Below are 16,181 nucleotides of genomic sequence, written 5' to 3'. Positions count from 1 at the left end.
TATGGAGACAGGGACTGGACGACTGGACCAGGCATGCAGGTCGCGCGTTTGGGTTGGGCCACCTTGGTGCGGCCTGCGGCCCTTGCAGTCCAGCCTTTTTCGTTCTCGCTGCGACTGCGACTCCTGATGCTGGCGCTGGTTGTATCTAGCCTACTTATATCAGGAGGCAATCGCACGAGATCTTGGCCATCATTCTAATCCCCATCGCCTATTCCTGAGCTCTTCGGTACAGTGGTCTGGTCTCTGTCGCTCGCCTTTCCTTTTATTTATGCCTGCTGCCTCACGCTCCCTAGACTTTTTCTGTCTATCTATCTATCTATCTATTTAATTATTGCATTGCAGTGACTTGACGGTGTCTCACCCTGTCTATCTTTGTGTCTCACTGCTCGTTCTGGACAACAGTATTCTCAGTTGACAGGACAACGATCGCAATTTTTATCCTGCTGGCAGGACGACTTTATCCCACATTCTTTCCCTTGGGGAACATTCAGGAAACTTTTGCCTGGCATCTACGTACTACCGTCGACTCATAACTTTGTCGCCTCGCTCTTCGTGTTGTCTTCACCCATCCTCTCACAACCCTCTGACTGCACGATATCACATCTTCAGCCATCATGGATTTCAACCGAGCAGCACTGCAAGAGTTCATCGCCCAGCCCGTTTCCCGGGACATGGTTGCTCATCTGGCCCAACAAGCTGCGCGGGTCATTCGCTGCGAGTCCCATGTGACAACCACACAACATGCGCATGGCCAGCATACACCTCCCAGTACTCCGCCCATGGATGCTGCTGATCAGCAGTATCCCATGTTGCCGTCTATTGAAGCATTCATCACCTCCCTGGTCACTCGCTCCCAGGTCCAGGTGCCGACGCTGATGACAACTCTGGTCTACCTCGCCCGGCTGCGTTCCCGTCTGCCCCCTGTAGCAAAGGGCATGCGCTGCACAGTTCACCGGATCTTCCTTGCCTCGCTCATCTTGGCCGCTAAGAACCTGAACGACTCTAGCCCCAAGAACAAGCATTGGGCCAGGTACACGATCGTCAAGGGATACGAGGGCTTTAGCTTCTCACTCCCAGAGGTCAACCTCATGGAGCGCCAGCTTCTGTTCCTGCTGGACTGGGACACTCGCGTCAACGAGGCAGACCTCTTCCTCCACTTGGAGCCGTTTCTCGCCCCGATCCGCCACCGTCTCCAGCAGCGGGAGGCGAAGATGCACCAGCCCCGCGAGTGGCATCGGTTTCAAGCATCTGCCGAGCTTCTGGCCTGCCGGCTCCGCCGCCAAAAACTTGAAGCTCGTTTAGAGGCCCGCCGCCGACTCCCTCCAAGTCCTCAGTCCTCCGCATCGCTCTCTTCAATGTCATCGTCCTCAAGCCTGCAGAGCGATGCTGCTTCCGATACCGACCGATACCAGCCGTACCCTCCTCGCCGCCGACCCTCCAACCGCAGTCGACACTCCGTGTCTCCTCCATCCGTACAAGAAGTCCCCGGCCTATCACGTACGGAAACCGTGCCGACGCTCTGCTCGCGCTCGTCTAGCGTTGCCCCTAGCACAAGAAGCAACACTCCGGCTAGCCTGCGCCCGTCCAGCTCATACAACAGCATGGACCAGGACATCCAGGTAGTTGATGCGTCACGCAGCCCAGGCCTGAGCGGCAGTGGATACATCCACCTCCCCTCGGGCACAATGATGCTGCCGCTTCCTTCGGAGGTGGCAATGGCAAAAGGAGACGAGATGGGGCTGCAGCAGCCGAGCAAGAAAATGCGAATGAGCGGCCACTCCAACAGCAGCGGCTTTGTGGCGCGTTTCTTGGCGTCAGCAACAGGCTCCTATATGGGCCATCGCATGCGGCCGCGCGTTTAGACCCAACATCCATCCCCAACCCCTGGTCTGGGCGCTCGTCTCCAACAAACCCTCCTCCACCACTGACGATCCATCATCGCGAACACTGCATTTCCAGACGCTGTTTGACCTCTGAGCTGGCCTCGCAAACACGCTAAGGAAATTAGCCCTACACCAATCACCATCTAGAACGTTGCTCTTAATACCCGTGCTTTATTGCTCAAAATTGGTTTCATATCCAATACCCAAACTTTTATAGGATTTCGCTTTCGCTTTCGCTCTGTTCTGTTTGTTTCATATGTTGGCTCGGCCCTTGCATTGCATTCGAGGCGGCGTTTGGGTCGTGTTTTTCTTGTGCCTATTCCTTGGGATTTTTTTTTTTTGGCTGGCTTGGTCGGACTCGGTGGATTGGGAGATACGAACGATTGATGTATGTAATATGCTATATATGAATCAAATCATCTGGAAACGAATTCTCCTGAAGATCACGGAGTAAGAAAAGGTGTTCTAGAAAGATGAAAGAAAACCCCGGCGTCCAAAGTCGGCCGCCCGTATCGTATCGCAATCGGCGATAAGAATGCGGGCGGAATGTGGCTGTCTCGCCTTTGCCCTCGCTTTCCCTCGACAGCTCGGCTTCCGGCACATGAAGGTTGACCCTGTTGGACTGGAAATCCATCCTCTATCCTGTGATCTCGATCTCGTGGTATTGTTATGGTTTCTGGACGGTGCTCGACTGAACCATGGGTATCTTCAACGTTGACAGCCCCGCCTTAACCAAACCGCTGTCGTCATCGTCATACTCTACTCCACCATCTAAGACAATCGCTTTCTCCAAGTCCGAGTCCGAGTCCAAAATGAAACACGCACTCGTATCCTTATCCATCGTTCTATCCTCTATCCGGTCTCCTCCTACCAGCAGACAGAATTCCATCGGGCGCATAGTCTACATGGACGAGAACGGCCATCGCCTGCAACTTTGAACATAATTCGCCACTGACTTATATCTCCGAATCCCCGCGCTCGCTTACCTCCGGCCGACCTTCAGCTTACTACGACTAATAAACTCCTCGGACGGTCTCAGATTCGTTATCGCCGCCGCGGAGCCGCTTGCGCCTGGTCTATATAAGACTGACTCACGCCGTCGTTATCGCTATCGCTCACAGCGCAACGCAACGCAGCTTCCATACCCCTCCGATCTTAAGCGACCAAAAAGAAAGACGCCGCCATGCCAATTACCATCCTCTCGGGAGCGCAGCTCCGCTCCCTCCTGGCTTCGTTAACCCGCGACCAGATCGTCTCGATCCAGCAGAATCTCGGCAACGCACTGCGCGACTACTCGATTGGAAACCAGGACTCCGGATGCGCGGCTACGCTGCAGCCGCGGCGGACAGCCGTAACGAGACAATGCGGGCGCACGACGATTTTCATGCCGTCCAGCACACGGAGCGCGATTGGGATAAAGGTTATCTCGCTACAAGATAAAGAGAGCAAACCCGGGTGCGAGGTGGAATCGGGGGAGGACCTGCGGGGTATCAAGAGGTTTACGTCGGGGTCGAACGAGCCCGGGAGTAGGAGTTCCATGTCCTCGGTTTCGTCGGAGATGAGTGATTTGTCGATCTCGTCGCAGGAGGATGCGGATGGTGAACGCTCGCTTAGTACGTCTACGTCTAGTGGTGAGAGTGATCCGCTACCTGTGGCGTCTGTGGATACAAAGCCTATCAAGGGAGGGGTGTCGCAGACCATGGGGGCATGGCCTGGGGCTGGGTCTAGGGATACTTCACCCAAGGGGAGTGTTACGCTGTACGATGACGATAGTCTGCCGTTTGGCTTGATCAATGCGGAGGAGCTCACGCCGTTCCGGACGGCGCTGACGACAACCATGATATTCAACAAGCGCAAAAAGGTGCGCACGCTGGTGGTGTTTGGTGCGGGCAAGCAGGCTTACTGGCACATTCGGCTTGCTGTTATTCTGCGAGGGGAGGATATCAAGCGGGTATTCATCGTCAACCGGTCGTTCGAACGGGCTGCCCGGCTGCTACAAGAGATCTATTCGGCAGAGAATGCCAGCTGGCGGGGGGATGTCAAGTTCTCCGCTGTCAGCAGCGAGTTTGGGGAGTACAGCCGGATCCTCCACGACGCGATCAACAAGGCAGACGCCATCTTCTGCTGTACGCCATCGCATGAACCGCTCTTCCCGGCGGAGCTCCTCACCTCCAGAGAAGGACGACGAAAGGGTCGCCTGATTAGCGCCATTGGATCATACAAGCCGAACATGACAGAGTTACACCCGGATATCCTGCGCGAGGAAGTCACAGTGTCACCGCCACATCGCCACTTCCACAAGCATGTCCAGCGCAGTGGGATTGTCGTTGTCGACAGCCTCGATGCAGCGATGAAGGAGGCCGGCGAGTTGATCCAGGCAGAGGTCAAGCCCAACCAGGTAGTGGAAATCGGCGAGCTACTGATGGTGCGGGATTCCGCAAAGGGCTCGAACACGGCAGACGACGAAAAACACCTGCGCGAATGGGTTGAGCGTGGGAACGTGATATTCAAGGGCGTGGGATTGGGCCTGATGGATCTGGTCACTGGGACCGAGTTGGTCGAGCTTGCGAGGACGAGAAAGATCGGCACGACAGTGGAGGAATTCTAAACCAGCTCTAGATTGCATTTGGGCATTGGCCATTCAGACAATTGATATTTGGTGATATCGCAAGACTGTAGGAGTAATCGGATCTCTGCGCCTGATGATTTGCGGACGAGGCAACGTGACACCGCCCAAAGGAGAAAGGCTGGCATGACATCAAGCATCACCCAACTTTTCCACTGTTGTCCTCCCACCCTGCCAGCGCAGATAAATACACGGCCATGAGGCCGTCCAGAAGGCTAGTAGACTCCGCTGAAGTCTCTTTTGCCCTAGATAGCGCCCAGCAATCCAATTACTTCCTTGTTTCTGCCCGCACGCGATGCTCGACCCCTCCGACTGAGGGGCACCATAAAATCATCCCACTATCACCTGCAGGTTGACCCGACGACTTGCATGCAGGAGCCGTCGCCGGCGCTTTTCTTTTTCCTCTTCTACTTTACATTCTATATCTATTTAAGACTCCTAGGCAGGCCCTACTCTTCTCGTGCCGTACATTAATCGCATCCAGCGCACATCTCCAACATGCCCGCGCGCTCCACTCAGCTGCCCAACGGCCAGTCCTTCTCCATCACCCCGGTGTTCGGAGGCTTCAACTTCAAATCTACCAATTTAAACCAGCGCAGTTCGCTCTTACTCCCCGGGTGGAATGTCGTCCTCGGGACGCGACGCCAGCCCGAGGATCTCCCTGACGGAGAGGGGACCGACGGTGAGCGCGGCCGAGCACGACAGGGACAGGGCGCAGACCGAACACAGGTCACCCGCTTCACGGGCCCTACGCTTTCCAGCGATGAGCTGTACATCTCGTACATCGTCAACCCGCCAGACAGCGACTACAAGCCTGTCATCTCCCCCACCCGGCAGATCGCCATGATGCTGTGGGTCACCCTGTACTGGTACTTCCACGAGCGCGAACCAGAGCTCCAGCTGTATACTGCAGCTTCGGCGAATACCCCGGCGGCGGGAAAACCCAAGGGCGACTGGCGGGTGAATATCCGGCGCGAGGGGATCTTTACGGGTCGCAATGTGCTGCCGAAGTTAGAGCGCATGGGGCTGATTGCGTGTGACGACTCGACTGTTGGCGCCGATCCAGATAATAGAGATACATGGTCGCATATGTTTGTTAGCCGGCGCAGCTTCTGGCAGCTTGATCCGCGCTTGTACCTGTTTACACTGAGTCCCCAGTCGTTTGCGCATTCAATAGGGGGTTCTGGGCCATTTGGTCAGATTGCTTCTCCGACGAGGGAGAGTCTATACCAGAACGATCCGAATGCGCGTCCGAAGTCAGCTGGCTCCGGCTCGGGACGCTACACGCCTAATGAAGGGCCGTTTGCCTCGCACAGCCATCTCCCGACATTCTTCCCGCCTCCGCCGTCCCAGTTTACATTTACGAACGGCGTACACCACCCTCTTCGACAGAAGCCGCCGCACCAGGGCGAGGTCTTTTATATCCGCTACATCCCTAGCCTAGGACAGTACCTCTCCTTCCGCGTCCCCTATTTACCCTCGCAAAAGGACAAACCCGCAACGACAGAGCAGGCAAACCCCACCTCAAAGACCCCCTCGGACCTGGAGTACCTGCACAAATGGATGAATGAGCCGCGCGTCAACGCAGCATGGGGCGAGGCAGGCCCAATCTCCCATCAAGAAGAGTTCCTGCGCCAGAATCTCTCCAAGAAGCACAGTTTCCCCGTCATTGGATGCTGGGATGGGCAACCGTTCGGATACTTCGAGATCTACTGGGTCAAGGAGGATCCACTGGGATCGTTGATTGGGGGCGCAGACAACTATGACAGGGGTATTCATGTTCTCGTTGGTGAGCAGGAATTCCGTGGGCCTCATCGAGTTTCTGCATGGCTTAGCTCCCTGGTACATTTCTGCTGGCTGGCGGATATGCGCACGCAGACTGTAATGTTGGAGCCGAGGGTTGATAACACTAAGTATGTCACGTTTTGTCTTACTTCTGGAAAAGTGCTAACGAAGCCCAGGATCATAAGCTACCTCCAGGACGCCGGGTTCTATAAAGATGGAGAGGTTACATTCCCTCACAAGCAATCGGCGCTCATGAAGATCAAACGTGACTCTTGGGAGGCTCCTTCTATCTAATGTTTTTTTTCTTTTCGTCATGTCATTTCCGCATCTTAGATCATGTCCAGCGCGGATGTCTGATTATATTACTGCATATTTCGCTCGCCGTGCGCCTAGCACTCAGGCCTCTGTTTATATGTTTTACTCTATGAGGATGCATACAAATTCCGATACCCGTACCCTGTTATGAATTCTCAAATTAGCTTCCTGGTATCTGATGGGTAGTGGCTTATCCTTGACATAATCTTCCCCAGTTCCTCTCAATTCCTTGCAGGGAATTAGGGAATATGTAGAGCCTTCTGATTTACTTCTTACTCTTGCTTGTTAAACTTACCCTTGCTTTTTTATCATCAATGCGAGATCAAGGGTTAGAGATCTCTAATGTGTGTAGTATCCTTGATATTCATGCTCTCCTGCCTAATAAGACGATTAGGGTTAGTCCAGAAGGACACTCGTGCGAATATATATTTGGGTAACGAACCAAAAGGTATTGTGACTTCGACTAGCTATATAAAGCAAACTAGAATGTAGACCCGAAAAGAAAATAATCTCGATGACCTCGACTCGTCCTCCCCCAGAAGAGGACATATTCTGCAGAGCAGAGCGCACTTCCACCTTTCATCACACGCCCCTCTGCGATCAAGAATTACACAGACCAGGTGCACGAGATGTTATCCAAGGTTTCAAGCCAAATGAAGAGTGCAAATTAGACTCAACAAGCATGCCCACGCCCTTCCCACCACACTTATCTCACCCGAGCACAACTCGCACAAGCGGCATGATGACATATAACGCATTGAGGAGAGCGGTCGTAGGTCTTAGGCCCGTCGCCGCATTGACGCTAAGGAGTACGCAATGAAGCTGATTAGCCACCGCAGCCAAATGAGAAAGAGCCGACGGGGGTCGTGATGAGTAGGGGTGGGATTCTGCTTGAGGTCCGTCCTAGTGTCGTATAGCTGTTTATTTATGAGCTTGAGCGGGTCCTTCATGCTGAAATTGTTGCAAGTCCGGAGACTGAAGGGCTCGTTTGGTTGTAGGTCTGGGGAGATATGGCTGGTCTCATTGGGAGTTGGCAAGCTGGGGATATGGCATGCTTCGTCATGGGAGATTGGGTATGCTGATATTTCCGTCATAGTCATCGGGGTAGGGTTACGTTTGGGAACAGCGAAGGTCTTAATCTCCCTGTTGGGCGTTGTCGGTCTCTGAGATATCGAGGGTGTTCAATGGATTCTGCGATAACTTGGTTGCTCGTGGACGAGTTTAGAGGTCCACGTTCAGCCAGGCTGGAAGGGGCTGCAAGGCTGAGGGAGTCAAGTAATGCGGGCCCGAGTGATAACCCCGCAGCAAGGCAGGCTACTCTCATACCCAATTTGTATCATAGCTCTTGCGATATAGGATCGAGTCTTCATATTATTGGAGGCCTAGTTCACAGGTTATATAAAGAAAGGTAGGTATATAATAATGATCAACATCGGTCAAGCAAGAAAGTTCCTGGGCTCCCTGTTATAGTACAGAACATGTCGATACCTGGCTTGGTCCCCCGTTCATTAGGAGATTGGTGTGTTCGTGGTGCTGAGCTCCAGAAACGTCATCAGGCATCGCGCCTCGCTGTTTACACAACTCAAAACATAGGATGAGAGTCTTCTGTGAGGCGATTGCTCCAATGCACAGTTCTGGATGAGCCTCTGGCTGTTGGCTTGCGCGATTTGAGGAATAGCAAAGTAAAGGAGCATACCAGCATAAATACAAAAGTGTGAGCCTTTCTTACTTCACAACTGCACATGAAGAGCATGCATGATGGTGGCACGGAACACACATCGAGGCATGACTATACACCTTTGGCCCATCGCCACATTGGCACTTGTATCTTGGTAAGTAAACATAGACAAGAGTAATAGTAGAGAGTGCCTTACACAAATCCACAAGCCACCACCACTCCAACCACCCATCCTATAGCTATTAAAGCTGGATTGCTTCGAGAGTTGTAGTGGGGTTTCCTGATTCGTCCTGCTAGCGGCGTCAGTTTCATGGGCTAGGTTGCTTCCTGAGCTGTGCGCCGCATCATGCCCAGGCCCAGTTCGGATATGAAAACTCGTCCGTTGGGCGATGATAGTAGACATCCGATTGAGGCCGCTGATGCTGTCTCCAAAGTGCATGTATATATCTTGGATGGCAGTCATAGACGAGCAATCCACCGAGTCTCCTTGCTGTATCTCGTGAAGAGAATCATTGTGGTCTGTATTATCGTCCTCCTCTTCCTCGATGTCGCTTCCGATGTCCGAGTCGTGCCTATCTGGGTTGTGCAACTCCTCTTCCAAATCCCCAAGAAGCCGTTGAATCCTTGTCAACTGGCGGAGAACCTGTCTCTTAACCGTCGGAATTCCGTCGAGGAGCTCATCAAGCGAGGCACAATTAGCCTGTATTTGGTAAACTTCGACATCACTTGCCCAAATGCGGAATCGGCCAAACTCATCCTGCCATGCTGATAGGGGTATTTGGGCCTGGGAATCCTCGTCTCGAATGCGGTCAGAGTCCAATATACGCTCTGCGTGGTCAAGAAGTCGCCTCCAATCTGAGGCAGCCAAGATAATGCCTTCCATTTTGCTAGCCTCCATGAACTTGGTGATAGATGAATGGCAAGTTAGAGCCGCAAGGCTGAAGTTGGACAAAAGCAAACACCAACCCCGCAGTGAAACCCCTCTTGCCCACTTTGATCTGACAATAATCTTCCCTTTCCCTCGACGCAGATGTGATTCGGAGCCGAAAGGCCAACATGGAACCAGTAGGCCTGGTCCTCGCGACAATTCCACTAATTGTCACAACGCTTGATAAACATGTCGAGACCCTAGATGCAATACGCTTATTTCGTACCGAGAAATACCGACGGCTGATTGAAAGATACTCCAACATTCTGGAAGCGCAGCAGACCTCACTGATAAATGCTATTGAAATTATACTTGGCGTTGAAATCAGCAACGAAGCTATAAAGAGCTTTTGGGCCCAGCCTAACAGCACAAATTTGGTATGGAAAGACCGTGCCCTGCAAGAGAAGTTGCAGAAAAATCTGGGTCGGGATTATGAGGTGTTCGTCAAGGTCATAGCCGAAGCAAAAACTGCACTGGAAGAGCTCAACCAAAGACTCGAGGATGAAGTTTCCATACCTGTAAGTTCTCGTGTAAGTATCGTATAATCTGCAGCTCACTAACTCTTCAGTCTAATGGGACGCAGCCTCGAGTGATGACTGAAATTCGAAAAGCGAAAATTATACTCTCGAAGAGGAGGTATAACGCCCTTTTCGATGGCTTGGATACTTCAATTGGTCTACTCCAGCGTATTGTCGACCAGTCACTCCAACGCCAAGAACGAACTAAGATTGATCGAAGCTCGCGGTGCGCAATAGTGCGCTCACCTGCTGCTAGCGTTCACAAAGCCCTCCTGCGAGAGGACTTCTGGGCTTGCCCGTGCCGTGACAAGCATTCCGTCCTCCTGACAGTAAGCCTTGACTTGGAAGCGACCAAGACGTCTGAGGTGTTATTCCGGATAGCGTTGGCGACGGCCAATGATGCGAACCAGTCACTGTATTGTTGGCAAGAGATTGAAGTAGAACCATCTCAAAAACAAACTCCTGTGGTTCAGATTTCCCAATTGTGCTCCATCACTACAATGAGTGTGATGAGCGGAGAACGAAAGGTTATTGGCAGTCTTTGGGAAGGAAATTATCGACATATATTGTCTATTACAAGAAGCAACACTGGGGTCCTGGAGCCTCAGAATCTGGAAGAATTGCTTATGTCTTCGACACTGGCCGTATGGATACCGGGTTTCTATTTTCCAAAACGGGACCGTCTCTACCTCGCAACACGACTTGCATGGAGTGTGCTCCAGTTCCATGGCAATTGGCTCCGCGAGCACTGGCGCACCCGGGATATCATATTCCCGAAGGAGCCTGGGGGCACGAACAGTCAGACTCAATCATTGCGACACCCGTATTTATTATGGAATGTCTCTCAGGGAGGAGTGACGAGTCCAAATCTATCATCAGCGGTAATGAGCCAAGTGCTTTTCCCATTAGCATTGGCGTTGATAGAACTATCGTTATGTCGTCCCATCTCTGTTCTCAAGAAGCCGGAAGACGAGAACCCTGAAGAAGCTGTGACGCTTCTCAAGACCGCCAATCGATGTATAGCTTCTGTCAGCATTGAAAGTGGAGAGCGGTATGGGACGGTGGTCCAAAGATGCCTCCATTGGTCAGAGACCAGGGAGACAGATCCAAACGACGAGGTTTTCCGTGCTTCTTTCTATGGGCTGATTGTTACTCCATTGATGGATATCCAGAAGGCGTTTGATGGAACTTCAACAGCAAGTGTGAGGTAGTGTTCAGTGACATATGCCATGTTCAGTCTTTGCTCAGAGTTAATCTTAGTCAATGTAAATATGATAAAGACCACGCCGAGACATCTCAAAAGGGTGAGGTCTTTGGATGTGGAGTGTTGGAGTAAACATAGAGGACGCCGGGGCTCGGAAGACAGAGAAGCGCCCGAGGCTAAGACCCGGCTAAGCCCGATTCGGAGACCTCGTGCACGGGCTTTGCGGTCTATCGGCCGCAGAAACTCAATGCCAACCTTCAGATGTCAATCAAATCCCAGCCTCAGCAATGCTGTTTACGCCGTCGCTATAGAGTCCGAAGTATACTGGTCTTTTCTCCACGAAATCTATGCTCGTTGACTCGAGTTCCGGCTGTCGAGCTCCTGTCCTGCTGACCGAACTCCACAATCGAGCCGCACGTCCGAAGACCAGCGATTGAAACCGACCAGTACCACAGCACACCGTGTCGTCGAATGCAGCTAGACGAGGTGTGGCACACTTCGCGTCCGCGACGAGTGCCTCAACTAACCACGACGGCGTGATTTCGCTAATCCCGCAAGACATCGAACTCGTCGAGTATCCCGTCTCAGGTACCACAGGGCCCCCACGCAGTCTACCCCAAGAACACAGCCTACGAGGTTATAAAACCCCTCCTCAGACCAACCGCGACCCGTCAAATCACTCGCAACAACTCCCGGATACAAGATCTCGTTGTAGGGACAAACCAGTTAAACTCCGTTACTGGGTTGAGGCTCTCCGTCGCCGTGCAGCAAACCAAAAGGACCGCGAGTCAACCTCCAAGATGAAGTTCTCTCACAGCATTCAGTTCAATGCGGTTCCGGACTGGAGCGCGTATTACATCGCCTACAGTAATCTCAAGAAACTGTATGTTGCACCTTTGGAGCGGCTACCCGCAATGTCACCCGCTCCCTGCCTTTTTCTGTGTTAAGTTTCGGACCGTGCTTGTGTGATGTTCTTTCCGCGGCAGCTAATTGGGCACTTTCTCTACACAGGATATATACTTTGGAACAACAAGCCCATCGGACGAACGAGCAAGTTACCGACACCGAGTCCGCTCCTTTGCTTAACGACGCGCCGAACCCAGACAAGGTATTCCAGCAGGCTCTTGATGCCGAATTAGACAAGATATGTTCTTTCTACCGGACAAAAGAGGCGGAAATCCTCGAAGAGGTCGACGATGTTATGAGAGATGCGGAGGAATACACCGCCAAGGCCGACGGGGCCGACATGAACCCGATGCAGGAGAGCATGCACAAGGGGCGGAGAGTGAGCACGGGTTCTATCCAGGACCAGTCAGCCGAGTTCGGTCTAGGTAGACGCCAGAGCATGGGGAGCGAACCAGCTGCCGATGATGACGAGGATAGCGATGACGAGCAACCTGCCACACGCCCTATGTTGGGTCAGTCACAGAGCGCCCACTTTGGTCCCTCTGATGATGACCGGACGGAAGATATGCGGAGTTCAATCTGGGCAGAATCCAGGTACGGTGTCACCAGTCAGTCGTTCGTTCGGCGCGGCGGCCAGAACGAGCACCTCGCCGATCCCAAGCTCCTGGACCTGTACAACTCCGCCGCTTCTCTCAAGAAACGGATTGTTGCGGTCTATGTCTCTCTTTGCGGACTCAAGTCATACATTCAGCTGAACAAGACTGGATTCTCCAAGGCTTTGAAGAAGTACGACAAGATCATCTACCGCAATCTTCGTCGGGATTACATAAACTCCAATGTGTCTCCTGCATACCCTTTCGTACCACAAACCATTGAGAAAGTCGAAGGTTATATCCACCAGATCGAGACTTTGTATGCCGAGTTGACTACAACCGGCGATCTGACTCTGGCCAGGCGTGAGCTCCGTTTGCATCTAAGGGAGCATGTCGTATGGGAGCGAAATACCGTGTGGAGGGAGATGATTGGCATTGAAAGGAAAGCCCAGGCTGCCAATGTTGGTCTTCGTCAGACACTTCTTGGAGGGGATGCGGACCCTGCATCGGCGCGTCGGCAAGGTGATGAGCAGGCAGCCCAGAGCAAGCAGCTCCGGACACCTTTCGGAGTCATCAGTGCTCCAACATGGCTTTGGAGTGCAAACTTTGCGACCCTTGTTATTGTACTAGCTGTATTTGTGGTACTGCTTTCGGTTCCAATAATGGAGAAGCCAGAGCAGCAGAACTGTCTGGCGATGCTCGTCTTCGTCAGCTTGTTGTGGGCCACCGAAGTGATCCCACTTTTCGTGACGTCTCTGCTTATTCCGTTCCTTGTCGTACTGCTCGGTATTATGAAGTCGGACCAGAAACCGTACAATCGTCTGGGCCCTAAAGAGGCCACAAGCGTTGTGTTTAGCGCCATGTGGACCCCGGTGATTATGCTGCTTCTAGGCGGGTTTACTATAGCGGCTGCGCTATCCAAATACGACATTGCTCGGCGGATGGCATTGTTTGTACTGAGCAAAGCCGGAACTAATCATCGCGCTGTACTACTTACCAATATGTTCGTGAGCATGTTTCTCAGCATGTGGATTAGCAATGTAGCCTCCCCGGTTCTCTGCTACTCGATCATCCAGGTCGGTGACTCCACCCTTGGTTACAGCATTAGCGGTTCACTAACATATGCAGCCTCTGTTGCGGAATCTCTCTCCCGACTCCAGCTTTGCCAAAGCATTGGTTCTTGGAATTGCTCTTGCTGCAAACGTCGGCGGCGCGGCGTCGCCGATTGCTTCTCCGCAGAATATCATTGCTCTCCAGAACATGTATCCCAGTATCAGCTGGGGCACTTGGTTCTTCATCTCGCTCCCGGTTTGTATCATCTCGATTTTGCTGATCTGGGTGCTTCTTTTGGTTACGTTCCGCCCGGGACGGGATACCACCATTGTCCCCATCCGGCCATTGAAGGATAAATTCTCCGGTATCCAGTACTTCATTACTATCGTCACTCTGACCACTATTGGTCTGTGGTGTGGCAGTCATCAGCTCGAGCATGTTTTTGGAGACATGGGTGTGATTGCCATCATCCCCATTGTTCTGTTTTTCGGTACGGGAATCCTGAACAAGGAAGATTTCAATAATTTCCTGTGGACCATCATCATTCTCGCTGCGGGTGGACTGTGCCTTGGAAAGGCCGTGACCTCTTCTGGGCTGCTACATACCCTCGCAGAAGACATTCGGTCACGAGTCGAGCACTTCAGTTTGTATGGAGTGCTGATCGTGTTTTCGGCGTTGATCTTGGTCATTGCCACGTTCATCTCCCACACCGTTGCAGCCTTGATCATCCTTCCTCTCGTTCGACAAATCGGCCTTAGCATGGACGACCCACACCCCAATCTGCTGGTGATGGCCAGCGCACTAATGTGCTCGGTGGCCATGGCGCTGCCTACGAGTGGCTTCCCCAATATGAGTATGTATCTCTTTACTGGCTTGTAGCTGTGTAACTAACAAAGGTCTAGCCGCCATTATGACGGAGGTGCCGCAGACGGGCCAGCGCTACCTGCAAGTGCGGCACTTTTTCACGCGGGGCATCCCCGCCAGTCTGATGTCATTTGCGGTGATAGTCACGCTTGGATACGGATTGATGCGTGTCGCTGGATTATAGAGTTTTCGCTACGATAGATCTGAGGCATGCTCCTAGACACATGAGGTTTGTTGGAATACGGATAGTATTGAGTTGCGCTGCATTATTGATCCCTTTTCATAGAGTACAAGAAATGCAACCATCAAGATAGAAATGGCACGCCTGATTAAACGGTAACAGAAAGCCGAAGAGAGGAAAAGTAAAAGAAACTCGCAAAGGATCTAGAGCAATCCGCCGTAAAACATCGAAGACCAAAATTCAAGCCAAGATAAACCAAATTCGTGGACGACATCACATATCAAACCGGCGTCCAAGCACCAGCAGTCATCATCAGATCAAATCGGCATCGCTATCGGGTGGAGTCGAAAATCAAATCTCAAATCGTCAAGTAGCAAGGCCAAGGAAGATCAGATCGATCAACAGGATCAAGCACTAATTCCTGATCAGTCAGTCAGCATATCTACCCAACGCGAACCCGGGAAAGTCTACTCCGAAGAGAAGTAAGGGGGTTGTCAACTCACAATAATCCGAGCGTCAAATCACCGTGGATCTTGGCCTTGAGCTGGACCTCAATGTCCAGATTCAGATCGAGCCGCAGCCGCAGCTGCTCGTCGCTGCCCTTGCCGCCTCCACCGCCGCTCTCTTCTTCCTCGCCCTTACCACCACCCAGTAACCCGCCGACGGCCTTGCCCGCGCTCCCTGTCACCCCGTTCACGGCGTTCCCCGCTGTGTTCTGGACGAGGTCGCCGGCTTGGTCGACGCCGCCCAGGCCGCCTAGTGGGCCGCCGTCCTGGCCTTGCTCTCGTCGGGGACGGCGCTGCTGGCGGGGCTGGCCGCGGCGGCGGCGCTGGGGCTTCTGCTGCTCGGGCTCCATTTCCGGGCGCTGGATGTCTTCTGTGTCGGAGTCGTTGTTGGGCTCTTGCTCGCGCTGGCGGTCGTTGGAGTTGTTGTCTGGGGTAGCGTCTTGCTCGGGGGCGGGCTGTTGTTGTTGCTGATTGTTGGGAGACTCGTTGTCGGAGGACTCTTCTTTGGGGTTGGGGGATTGGGGGTTCGAATCGGCCATGATGAAGAGAGGAAAAGGAGGAAATTTAAGTCAGGGTTGGGTGGGAGGGTCTTGTATATAAAGTTGGGTTTGGCAAGCTTTTTTTGGAGAAAGAGATATACGTAGGTGGTTTTGGTTTTTGGTATGCGTGGTATGGTATCAAGTGACGATGGTCTTGGAAGGTCTGGCTTTCTTTGGTCCAATACCTGCTCGGTATAATTATTTATAACCCCTACCTGCATGCAGTGTCTGCCTGGTATTATTCAAAATTACTTCACAGAGTCATCGAGCAGCGTCATCGTTGCCATGAATAGACTGGTGCCGCCGCGTCCTCAAGACAGAGACAGTAGACCCGGAGGTATGATGAAAGAGGCCCCCAGATGCCGGCAGGCGAGAGGCTGGAGCTCGTGGTCCGTCCTGGACATGACGTCTGCCCCAGCAGGGATTGTCAGCGGCCGGTGGGACCGCATCGTGTGTGTCGACTGTTCCTAGCCAGTTACCAAGGAGCATTCGGGAGCTTGCTGGGCCGTCTAGCCTAGATCGGAGATGGGAGAGATGACTTCAAGCCAGCTTGCAAGAGTAAGGCCGTTGCGAAATGGCTGGATCTCGCTAAGAGTGGGCCA

General features: G+C 52.7%; 6 protein-coding genes across 6 annotated transcripts; 4 read left to right on the top strand and 2 right to left on the bottom strand.

Annotated features, from left to right (window-relative positions):
• The first annotated feature begins 406 nt into the window (after positions 1-406).
• BDW74DRAFT_122788 (cyclin family protein) lies at positions 407-1,999 on the top strand. The gene has a single exon (XM_073722061.1). It carries the CDS (start codon positions 615-617, stop codon positions 1,860-1,862), a length of 1,248 nt encoding a protein of 415 aa, XP_073586014.1. The 5' UTR covers positions 407-614; the 3' UTR covers positions 1,863-1,999.
• Positions 2,000-2,923: 924 nt separating this feature from the next.
• BDW74DRAFT_122782 (putative proline utilization protein PrnX-like) lies at positions 2,924-4,749 on the top strand. The gene has a single exon (XM_073722060.1). The coding sequence runs from the start codon at positions 3,067-3,069 to the stop codon at positions 4,489-4,491; it is 1,425 nt and encodes a 474-aa protein (XP_073586013.1). The 5' UTR covers positions 2,924-3,066; the 3' UTR covers positions 4,492-4,749.
• BDW74DRAFT_122765 (GNAT family N-acetyltransferase) lies at positions 4,750-6,988 on the top strand. The gene is made up of 2 exons (XM_073722059.1): positions 4,750-6,422; positions 6,471-6,988. The coding sequence occupies exons 1-2, from the start codon at positions 5,008-5,010 to the stop codon at positions 6,586-6,588; spliced, it is 1,533 nt and encodes a 510-aa protein (XP_073586012.1). The 5' UTR covers positions 4,750-5,007; the 3' UTR covers positions 6,589-6,988.
• Positions 6,989-8,529: 1,541 nt separating this feature from the next.
• Positions 8,530-9,170, bottom strand: BDW74DRAFT_176065 (uncharacterized protein; the record flags this gene model as incomplete). Its single annotated transcript, XM_073728511.1, has 2 exons — positions 8,530-8,577; positions 8,766-9,170. 2 exons carry the CDS (start codon positions 9,168-9,170, stop codon positions 8,530-8,532), a joined length of 453 nt encoding a protein of 150 aa, XP_073586011.1.
• Positions 9,171-10,359: 1,189 nt separating this feature from the next.
• On the top strand, positions 10,360-14,818 carry BDW74DRAFT_189770 (putative plasma membrane phosphate transporter Pho87; the record flags this gene model as incomplete). The annotated part of the gene is made up of 6 exons (XM_073732054.1): positions 10,360-10,531; positions 10,658-10,935; positions 11,393-11,820; positions 11,949-13,512; positions 13,565-14,342; positions 14,392-14,818. The coding sequence occupies 6 exons, from the start codon at positions 10,360-10,362 to the stop codon at positions 14,535-14,537; spliced, it is 3,366 nt and encodes a 1,121-aa protein (XP_073586010.1). The 3' UTR covers positions 14,538-14,818.
• On the bottom strand, positions 14,630-15,688 carry BDW74DRAFT_122631 (uncharacterized protein). The gene is made up of 2 exons (XM_073722057.1): positions 15,038-15,688; positions 14,630-14,955 (listed from the first exon to the last, which is right to left on the bottom strand). The coding sequence occupies exons 1-2, from the start codon at positions 15,577-15,579 to the stop codon at positions 14,949-14,951; spliced, it is 549 nt and encodes a 182-aa protein (XP_073586009.1). The 5' UTR covers positions 15,580-15,688; the 3' UTR covers positions 14,630-14,948.
• Positions 15,689-16,181: the final 493 nt, after the last annotated feature.

This window comes from Aspergillus multicolor (genome assembly GCF_047715735.1).
Source record: "Aspergillus multicolor strain CBS 133.54 unplaced genomic scaffold BDW74scaffold_6, whole genome shotgun sequence".
Lineage (NCBI taxonomy): Eukaryota > Fungi > Ascomycota > Eurotiomycetes > Eurotiales > Aspergillaceae > Aspergillus > Aspergillus multicolor.
Note: the sequence above shows the minus strand (reverse complement) of the source record. Positions and strands in the feature narration are given on the sequence as shown.